A 10944-nucleotide genomic window follows, 5' to 3' on the forward strand; every position below is an offset into this window, starting at 1 on the left:
CCCATGTGTGGTCGACCTCGGTCTCCCCTGCTGGACCGAGAGCTCCGAGACTGCAGATCGCTCCACCTCCTGTGCTGGCCCACAGCACGCGCTCCGTGGAAACGTGTGGACGGACCAGGCCCGTGACGGGCCAGACCCTGCGGCATCACCAGCCTCACGGCTCCCCAAGTGCATTCCATGGGCCTCGGGCTTCACCTCCCTGAATCTCGTTGTCATGACAACCCAGTGAGACCCTCATTTTACCAGACAAGGATACGAAGTGTAGAGAGCCGGAGTCCCTGTGAGTAGACGGGTACCCCCATGCTACGGACGAAAACGAGGCCCAGAATGAGCTGGAAGGTGGGGGCACCAGCACTCCGTTCCAGGTCAACTGACTCCAGAGCCCAAGCTCTTGTCCCAGTGAGCAGATGCCTGGACCAGGACCTGTGGTCAGAGGCTGAAGGTGACGGTAACCAGACGATGATACGGGCAGCGGACACCCATCTCAGCAGCCCCGACCACGTGCCAGGCACCCACTCGTCAGCCCTACAACAACCCTGCAAGGTGGGTACAGCTATCCCCCTTTTCCAGGCAAGGAAACTGAGGCACAGAAGGCAATGCAACCTGCTCAGATCCTGGGATGCCCTCTCTCTGCACCCTCAGCCCCCTCACAGCACTGACCTGAGCACCTAAGCCCTTAATCAAACACCAGAGAGGCCAACCTGCATTTCAGGGGAGCGGTTCACGGGGACGAAGACAGCGGGCTTCGCCGGGGGCCTGGCCAGGGCAGAGGCTGCCGCAGGAGGAGCTGGTGGAGGGAGACCACTGGGCACTGGGCTCTGGCCCCTGGCCCCGGGCGGAGCTGGTGGCAGATGCGCTGGGGACGACCCTGCACCAGCCTCTGCCGGCTTGTCCGCTGGGGTCTCCTCGGGTCCAGACTCCGCTGAGGACTCAGACTCCTCCTCTTCTGCCTCCTGGTGGTGGCGCTTCCGGTGGGCCCCGCTGAGGCTGCTGACCTTCTCCAGACCCTGGGCTGCCATGCTGTCGGGCTTCCTGCCGGGAGAGCCAGAAGTCAGAGCCTAGGACGGGCCAGTCAACCTGAGGCAGCTCTGGGTTGCTGCAGGCTCCTCAGAGGCCAGGACGCAAAAGTCACGCCCCTCCCTGCCGCAGGGCCTTTGCACCCGCTGTCCATGCTCCCTGAAGACAACTGCTCCCTTACTTGATTCCAAGGACGCCTCTCAGGAGGACTCTCCCTTACCGTGTAGCCTCAATCACCTCCCCCACCCCCTCCATCCCCTTCCACCTGCTCTTTTCTGCTTAGTGCTCACCAACACTAAATATATATGTATTCACTGGACCACTGCCCATCTCCCCACCATAGAATGTGAGCTTCTTAAGGGAAGAAATTTAATTTTTGTGCACTGCTCTATTCCTAGGGCCCACAGGAGAGCCTGAGATGCAGTTTGCACTTGATAAGCAGTCGTTAAATGCACAAGGCTTAACAGGCCAGTACTGGAAATGAGCAGAGAGGGCCAAGTGTGAGAGCAGTGGGAAGGGGCGTGGGCTGGGGGGAGCACACTGGCCCCATCTAGCACCAGCTGCTCTGTGGGAAGGCCAGCTGGTGCGGCCACATCATCCAACTGGTCAAGACCAGGGGGGACCCTGGATTTTAATGTGAAATCTCCTAATTCTTAAATGTTGACTGTTGACTAGCGTCTCCCCAAAATTCATGGCCACCCAGAATGTGCCCTTATTTGGAAACAGGGTCTTCAGGATGTCATTAAGATGAGGTCATACTAGATTAGCATGGGCCCTAAATCCAATGACTGGTGTCCTTATAAGAAAACAGAGACCCAGGGGACTTCCTTGGTGGTCCAGTGGTTAAGACTCCATGCTCCCAATGCAGGGGCCATGGGTTCAATCTCTGGTCAGGGAGCTAGGATCCCACATGCTGCGTGGCCAGAAAAAACCAAAAAGAAAACAGAGACCCAGACACAGACAGAAGGCCATGGAAGACACACAGAGGATGCCACGTGACGACGAGGCCGAGACTGCGGTGACGTGTTTACCAGCCACGGAGCGCCCAGGATGGCTGGCATCACCAGAAGCTGGGGGAGAGGCTGGAACAGATTCTCTGGCCTCCAGCAGGAACCAACCCCACCAACACCTTGACTTTGGACTTCTGGCAGTCAGAACCACAAGAATAAATTCCTCTTGTTTCAAGGTCCCCAGTTTGTGGTGACCTGTTACCGCAGCCCTAGGAGACTCATACATGTGCAGAAGATCCAAATGTCTAATGATGCTACGTGAACCAAACAAACCTGCTAATGGGCTAAATCAAATCCTTGACCTCCTTGATGACAACTTCTAGCCTACTCGTCCCTGCAAAAGCTGGAAGGACCTGTAAGGCAGGACTCAGCGCTGCAGGAAAACGCCAGCATCCTGTGCACGGTAGGATAGTTTGCATTATCTGAGGCCTCTACCCATTTGAGGCATTTTAGCACACGCGTCATTGCAAATGTATTTTCTCATAACCCCAGAAGATGCCATGACCCTTGAGCCCCCCTGGGAGCCCTGGCGGGAAGGATGGGCTTCAGGGAGGAGCCAGCCGACTCACTCTTTGGTGCGGTACATGCGGTCCCCGGTGCCCAGTTTGGACGTGGTGTAAAACAGTCTCATCTCAGCTTCCGAAACCTGGACTTCGCTCAATTTCTGGAGCATCTCTGCTCGCTGGGGAAGGAAATGAGTGTGTCACACATTTGGCATCATGATCCCCTCTTCAGAAGGGAAGCTGAGACTCTAAATAAAATTCCAGCATCACTAACACCTACAGTCTTTTTTAAACCAAAGGTCAAACTGCAATTACCATCCTTCATGGAGTTCTTAACGCCGACAGACGCGTGAGCTTAGGGTGGCTTTCTGCCCCCTTACGGAGTCTGGGGTTGGATAAACAAGGCTCTCTTTGCACCACAGTGTGTCGTAAGGGAAGATCATCGACTATCCAGATGCCCATCAACGGGAGACGGAATAAATAAAGTAGGGCCCATTTGTATAACGCAAGACTTCCCGCAGTTAGTACAAGGGAAGAAGAGCTGAGTGTGTGACAGGAAGTGGTCCCCACTCTGCCTTGAATAAAGCAGTGAGCGGGGGTGGGTCCAGTGGGTTCCTTTCCCCGGGTGAGCAATTCATGAGTGTTTGTTTTGTTATTCTTGAAATTACAGATATTTTATATCTGCTTTTATACGTGTTTATGTATATATATATATATACACACACACACACACACACACACACACATTTCGTAATCGATAAAAAACAACATACAGAACAGCAAGAAAAGATGCTCACAGCATTCAAATAGGACACACGCACAGGACAGTGAGGCTCCCCTGCATGAAGGGCTCCAGGGACCAAGCGTCAGAGCTGCTAACGGGAGGCCTGTGTGTCCCCTGGTGGACACAGCACGCTGTGTGGTCACTGTGCCAGAAAGACTAACGAGAGAGACTCTCCTGAAGCCTCTAGATCAGGGCTTCTCAGTCTTCACACTACTGGCATTTGGGGCCGGATCATTTTTTTGATGTTATGAGCACTGCAGGCTGTTTAACAGCATCCCAGACCTCTACCCCCCAGATGCCCGTAGCGTCCCCCAAATCGTCACAACCCCAAATATGTCCAGATTTGGCCAAATGTTCCCGGGAGGGGGGGCGCAAAGCGGTCCCAGTTGAGAGTCACTGCCCCAGACCCAAATACCAATTTATAGGAAATTCGGAGGGTGGAAGACCCTCCGTTTATATCAGAGATTAAAAGTTTTTAATCCAGACCGTGGGAAAGTCTCTGAGACAAACAAACCAATCTCTCCAACAAATATAAGGAGAAAAGACAAGAGATGCGGGTGGAGAGCATCTATGAAACAATTAGAAATTTGACTATTTACTGGATATCTAATGGTATTTTGAAAAAATTTAGACATGCTAATGGCATTGTGGTAATTTGAAACGGTCCTTATTTTAGAGATGCAAACTGAAATATTCAGGGATATGTATATGGGTTGAACGGTGGCCCTCTGAAAACATATATCCATGTCCCAGAATTGGATCTTATTCAGAAAAAGGGCCTTTGTAAGTTAAGGGTAATTAGCTTAAGGATCTCAAGATGAAATCCTGAATTATCCAGGTGAGTCCTAAATTCAAAGACAAGTGTCCTTGGGACTTCTCTGGCGGTCCAGTGGTTAAGACCCTGCGCTTCCACTGCAGGCGGCACAGGTTCCATCCCTGGTCAGGAACTAAGATCCTGCATGCCACATGGTGCAGCCAAAACATTTTTTTTAAAAAAAGAAGGGCTTCCCTGGTGGCGCAGTGGTTGAGAGTCCGCCTGCTGATGCAGAGGACACGGGTTCGTGCCCCGGTCCAGGAAGATCCCACATGCCGCGGAGTGGCTGGGCCCGTGAGCCATGGCCACTGAGCCTGCGCATCCGGAGCCTGTGCTCCGCAACGGGAGAGGCCACAGCAGTGAGAGGCCCGCGTACCGCCAAAAACAAAACAAAACAAAACAGAAAAACAAACAGAAAAAACAAAAAAAATAAAGAAAAAGAAAAAGACAAGTGTCCTTATCAGAGATACACAGAGGAGGGACACACAGGGGAGCAGCCCACATAAAGACAGAGGCAGAGACTGGAACAATGTGGCCATGAGCCGAGGAAACCTGGAGCCACAGGAGCTGGAAGAGGCCAGGTGGGACCGTCCCCTGGAGACTTCAGAAGGGGCACGGCCCTGCTGACACCTCGATTTCAGGCTTCTGGCTTCCAGATCACTGAGAGAACACATTTCCATTGTTTTAAGCCACCCAGTTTGTGGTCACTTGTCAAGGCAGCCACAGAAACTAGTACAGATTGATGCTGCCTGGGCTCTGACCCAGGGGGTGGGAAAGTGACCGGCCGTGGAGATGACCAAGGTTGACCATGAGCCTGACAACCGTTGGAGCTGATGACAGGTACACTGGAGTCCATGACACTGTTGTCTCTACCTTTATATATGTTTGAATTTCTCATTACAAAATTTTCTCCTTAAAAAAATATTAAGCAAAAAAGGTTAAAATTCTCCAGAATGAAGTTAAAAAATAAACAACAAAATGAATGAGGGGGGAAAATAAAAAGTGAGCACGTTGATCGACCAACTCCTGGTTCAACAATCATGTGGCGTCCACAAAGCTGGACCTGTCCCAGACTGACAGATACCCAAGTAGCACATCCCCCAAGGACTGGAAAGGTTCTGGATCTGTGTGTCCCATATGGGGCACTAGTCACACGTGGCTCTTTGCATTTAAGTTAATTAAAACCAAATCACATTAAAAATCCAATTCCTCGGCCACACTGGCCACATCTCAAGCGCTCAACAGCCACATGTGGCTGGTGACCACTGTACTGGACGTTGCAGACACAGAACTTGTCCCTCCTTCTGGAAAGTTCTATCCGACAGTCCAGCCACAGGGATCACGTCGGAGGTCACAGACACCCCGACCCATCCCTCGCCGTGCAGACAGAGCGTGCATACCTGGAGCTTCTTCTCCTTCTGGTCTAAGATTCTCTGCAGCATCTTCCGCTCTTTCTTGGTCAGGGGTTTCTTCTCCTTCTTGGACAGGGGAGGGGCTTTGGTCTTCTTCTTCTTCTTGCCGGGCAGGACGAGCGCGTTGCTTGCATCGACTCCTTTCAACGTGCCCTCATCTGAAAAGACACGCTTGCCTGACCCACAGCCCTGGAGGATAGAAAGCGCGGACGCCTGCGAGTCTCAAGATGCTGCGTTAACGCCGTTTTCCTCCGGGCTGACCCTCCTGCCCACAGTGAGAGCCACCCGGGCACCCGCATAGGAACGGGGGCGCAGGCCCGTCACACCTTCATTCCACCGGTCCACCCAGCACCTGCCACGGGTCAGCCGTCCTCGCGTTGCGGGGAGAGGGATGGGGGCGCAGCAAGGAGGGAACAGGCTGCAACAGCACCTCCCTCCCAGCGGGGCCCTGTGTTCAGCGGGGCCATCTTTACAATAAACCATCTTTACAATAACTCTGAAAGACGCTCTCTCACACGTGTACAGTGGACTGAGTACCAAGCTTGCGTCACATCTATTTTTAAATGGTGGAGTCTGGGACATCCCTGGTGGTCCAGTGGTTAGGACTCCGTGTTTCCACCACCAGGGGCACGGGTTCAATGCCTGGTTAGGGAACTAAGATCCCAAAAGCCGATCCCAAATCAGGCGATTTGCTCCAACCTACTGCAGCACCATGGGGAGGAGGGGGCTTGGGGAGCACCTATTTCTGCCTGACACCCAACGCTGGAGTCCCCGTACAGGCAGTGTCTGACTTCTATTAACTGCTCAGGCTTTGTACAACTTTATGACATTACCAAGTGTAGGAGAGGTTGTGTGCTCCTCAGTAAGAAGAATGAGACTATTTTAAGCATGCAAGCCATCCATTCTGCAGTTCTCAAACAAATTAAAAGCAGGGGGAGGAAAAGAAAAGAGTGTATGGCAGCATTTTCCAAAGGCTCCAAATCGTGTGACATGGTGACAGCTAAAGGAGTGTGTGCTTGTACGCGCTTGTGTTTCAAAATCTCTCGGTTTTAATTTCTAATACGGTAAATATCGACAGACACAACCCACACTAACAAAAGCATTTTGGGGTCCTCAATTTTTAGGAATGTAAAAGGGTTCTTGGTGCAAAAAATTTGAGAACCACTGTGCTATAGAAAAAAAGGGGGCGGGGGAGATGTGCTAAAAATAAAAATAAGAAAAAGGGTGATATTGGATCGGGGAAAGCTCTTTGAAGAAGGTAACCTGCTTTATATTCTTGTAAGATCACTCTGGCCCCTGAGAAAGGCAGGGATAGACAGAGATGTCTTGTTCTGGGGTGAGAAACAACTTTCCCCAAATCTTTGAGTCTAAGAGACCTCAGGTCCCTCTGCTCTCACCCAACTGTCAGTCCAGGGGTCTTCTGCCCTCTTAGAGGGGCCATCTCACTTCCTGAGCTGTCACTGCTATTACAATGGATGACGCCCATCACAGGACAACATCACATCTCTACAGCTTGTCTTTACTTTTCAAAGCATTCTCGTTTCAGTCACAAACATATTCTCCCAAAATACCACCTCCATGACTCTGAGAGCAGGTAGGATGACTGTTACTGCTGGACCCATTTGACAACTGAGAACACTGAGGCACAGAGATGTCAGGCGACTTGCTTCAACTCCCAGCCTATCCCTGAAACTTCCAAGGAGGGAATTCGGACTCCAGATTCCCACTCTGACAATCTTTCCTATAACCCCACTGCCTTCCGGGTCCAAGAGGAGAGTGTGGAAGAAGAGGCTGATTAGCGGGTCGAGGGAAGCAGGCTTCCCCAGCGGCCCCGGCTCTCTCTCCCTCCCTCCACCTCTGAATCTAGACTCACTCTTCCCTAACACCTAAATCTGCTTGGCCCTCAGGGATCCTATACAAGCAGCTGGATGAGTCCAACTTTGGAATGTGTTCGGTCTCAGGGGCCTGCAAGACAGCTGAACCCATTCAATCACTCCAGCCCAACTCTCCCCCGAAACTGGACCCATCATGGTCGCCGATGGCCTCCCCAGTGTTACATCCACGGTCCTTTCTCTCCCTGCCTGATCCCACGGCCACATTTGACACAGACGGCAGGTCTCCTCTTGGTCCCCGGACAACCACACTCTCCCAAGGTTCTCTTCCCACCTCACTGGACCGGACTCATTGCCTCAGCGAGCCAGTCTGGTCTTCAGACTTCAAATAAATATCATCTATACACAGATGACTCCAAACTGCTTCTCCCCTGGACTTGCCTCTCTCAAGCGTCCGACTCAGCAACTGCCTGCTGACCCTTCTGCTTGGATATCTGACAGGCCCGCCAAACCACTCATATCCAAAGCCAAGCTCCTGGCCTCCCCGCAAGCTGCCCATGCCTGCTTTCTCAGCCTCCAGCCGCACGCCTGGGATTTGTTCTTGACGTGTCCTCTGCTCTTGTGCACAGCCAGAACAAAGCTCCATCTTCCAAACACATCCTGAATCCACCACCTCTACTGCTGCCTCCCTGGTCCAAGCGTCAACTCCTGCCAGAGTCAATGTACTCAGCAGCCTCCTATCAGATCGCCCAGATTCTCTGCCCTCTACTGCTTTTCCTCAACACAGCAAAGTGATGCTGTTAAAACCTAAGCCCTGGGCTTCCCTGGTGGCGCAGTGGTTGAGAATCCGCCTGCCAGTGCAGGGGACACGGGTTCGAGCTCTGGTCAGGGAAGATCCCACATGCCGCGGAGCAACTAAGCCCGTGCGCCACAACTACTGAGTCTGTGCTCTAGAGCCCACGAGCCACAACTACTGAGCCCGCGTGCTGCAACTACTGAAGCCCGCACGCCCTAGAGCCCGTGCTTTGCAACAAGAGAAGCCACCACAATGAGAAGCCCGCGCACCACAACGAAGAGTAGCCCCCACTCGCCGCAACTAGAGAAAGCCTGTTTGCAGCAATGAAGACCCAACGCAGCCAAAAATAAATAAATAAAATAAATTTATTAAAAAACAAAAAAAACCTAAGCCCATCCTGTGTCCCTCCTCTGCTCTCAACTCTGCAGGGCCACCATCCTCACCATGACCCACCAGGCCCTACAAGATCCTGCCCCCATTTTATTTTATTTTTTTCTGCTCCATTTAAAATTTCATCTCCACTCAGCCATTCTGACTGCCTTCAGGACTTAAAAAAGGATTCAACGCTTTCTCAATAGGGCCTTCCCCGCCGCCCCCCACCTCCATGAAACACTGCAACCTGCCCAAACACCTCTTGTGCTTTATCTCTTTAGTATGAATGTATGCAAAACGTCCTATGTATTTTGTGTTTATCTTTGCTTGTCTCTTCCCAGAAGCATCTGAACTCTGCAGGGCAGGGAGTTTCTCCCTTAATCTCCTCTTCTGTTACTCTCCTAGAATAGTGCCTGGCACACAGTAGCCATTCCTAACAAAACGGAGGAGTCTGGGCAGAAATGTTAAGCAGCCTGGAGCTAAGCAGACAGGTCTGGGCTGAAAAATACAAACTTAGGGGTCGATGGTAGGGAGGTTATAATCGAAGCCATCAGAATGGATGGAATTACCTTGTAATTCCTTGCCCAAACTCCCCCTAGAGCTATACTTGGGCTGGACCCCACTGTTAAAAAACTCCAGGTATTGTTCCAAATTCAGTTAAAACGAAACGGTCACTATTCCCCCTTCCTTTGTATCATCTGGGAGAGGGGTGTCTCTCCGTGTCGCCCGCCCGAGTCGCGGAGGCAGGGCATAGTCCGGGAGCCCTTCGGCCCCCATTGGCCAGCCCTGCCCCGAGGCCCTGGTTGGTCCCTCCCCCGAATCCCAGCCCTTGTCCGGGGGCGCCTTACTTACCCTCCAGTTCCAGCCGCACAGGGGACGGCTCGGGAGGACCCTTCGAAGGGCCGGGGGCCGCCTGCTGACGCCCCTTGATGTTGTACCTCCGGCGCAGCTTCCCCATGGCGCCCGGCTCCTGTTCTGCTCCCGCAGGTCCTACGACCAGCACACTACGAAGCCCAACCCACGTGGGAACCCACCGAATGTTCCGGCCGGAAAATTTCCGGGCTGAGTTCTCGCGAGAGCTGAAACTAACGGAATCTCTGGGGGCGGGGCTGGAGGAGGGGCCACGCTGAAAGCCAGGGCCGGCCGGCGGCGGAGGCGGGACCAAGTTAGAGGAGGGACTCAGTTTAAGCCCAGGACTGTTCTCACAGAGGTTTGACAGGTAGAACTAAAAGAAGGCATCTATTAGACAACTTTGAATTCTAATGACCACATCCCATTGTCTGTAGCGCACTGGGAAATAATGTATTTTCTGAATCCTGTATCTTGCGACTAGAACATCTATATTGTGTCTCCTTTTTTCTGTTAAAAGCATTAATTGGTTAAGGGCAAACATTTAAATTATATCACAAAAAAAGTGAAGACACTAGGCGTTATTTTAGAATTTTAGAAAGGATAAAGTTATTTTTAAGACTTATTTGGGGCTTCCCTGGGGGCGCAGTGGTTGAGAGTCCGCCTGCCGATTCAGGGGACATGGGTTCGTGCCCCAGTCCGAGAAGATCCCACATGCCGTGGAGCGGCTGGGCCCCTGAGCCAACGCAGAACAAGATATGCTGCAGAGCAGGTAAGCAATAAATTGTTGTTGGTTTGAATGAATGAATGAAGAGTGTGATTAATTTGGATGAGCTCCCCTCTTCCCCCCAAAGACAAAAATAAACCCCCCTTTTGTTGCGATCATCCATTTACAATGCTTGGTATCAGTTTATTTATCTCTTGTAAAAATAAAATACAGTGTGTGTGTGTGAAAAAAAAAAAAGCCCCCACGAACACACAGGTGGTGCGTGAGAGGATTTACATAGTATACATATGAACATGCTTTTAATTAAGTAAAAAGGATTTGGGGGGAAAACGTTATAATGAGCAAATCAAACCTGTGTTTTCATAGGTTTTATTGCTTAGGATGATAGTGATCTACAGTTTCTTCTTTAAATATGTTTATTTAAGTAAATAAAAAGTGTGTTCATCTTCAAATTATTAGGTAGGTAATAGAACATTCTCTTATATTTTCTTCTAAAATATTATATACCAAAGTATTATCTCCAGAAGTTATAAAGAACACTTTATAAAGCAAAAGGAGAAAAGGCAAATACACAACAGCATGGATCTCATTAATATAATGTTGAACAAAAGAAGCCAATCACAAAAGATCATACTTTATGATCCAATTTACATAAAGTTCAAAAACAGGCAAAATGAATCCCCTAAATTTTGGAGGGGGCATAGTGAATGGGAGAGGGCAAAGGGAGCCGTTTTGCAAAGCTGGTAATGTTCCTTTTTTCAACCTGGGTGCTGGTCACCTTGTGTGTCATTTAAATTCATGGAGAGGCACCTTATGATTTGTGTATTT

General features: G+C 50.9%; 1 protein-coding gene across 2 annotated transcripts in view; it reads right to left on the minus strand.

Moving 5' to 3' along the window:
- Positions 1–9589, minus strand: part of DHX37 (DEAH-box helicase 37) — a 30847-nt gene extending 21258 nt beyond the window's left edge. For both annotated transcript variants that reach the window (XM_060310462.1, XM_030859993.2), the window contains exons 1-4: positions 9393–9589; positions 5529–5698; positions 2597–2709; positions 702–1032 (exon numbers count right to left, since the gene is read on the minus strand). In XM_060310462.1, the coding sequence (XP_060166445.1) occupies positions 702–1032; positions 2597–2709; positions 5529–5698; positions 9393–9498 (720 nt within the window). In that variant the 5' untranslated portion in view covers positions 9499–9589. The remainder of the gene's footprint in view (positions 1–701; positions 1033–2596; positions 2710–5528; positions 5699–9392) is intronic.
- Positions 9590–10944: the final 1355 nt, after the last annotated feature.

Source organism: Globicephala melas, chromosome 13, assembly GCF_963455315.2.
Source record: "Globicephala melas chromosome 13, mGloMel1.2, whole genome shotgun sequence".
NCBI lineage: Eukaryota > Metazoa > Chordata > Mammalia > Artiodactyla > Delphinidae > Globicephala > Globicephala melas.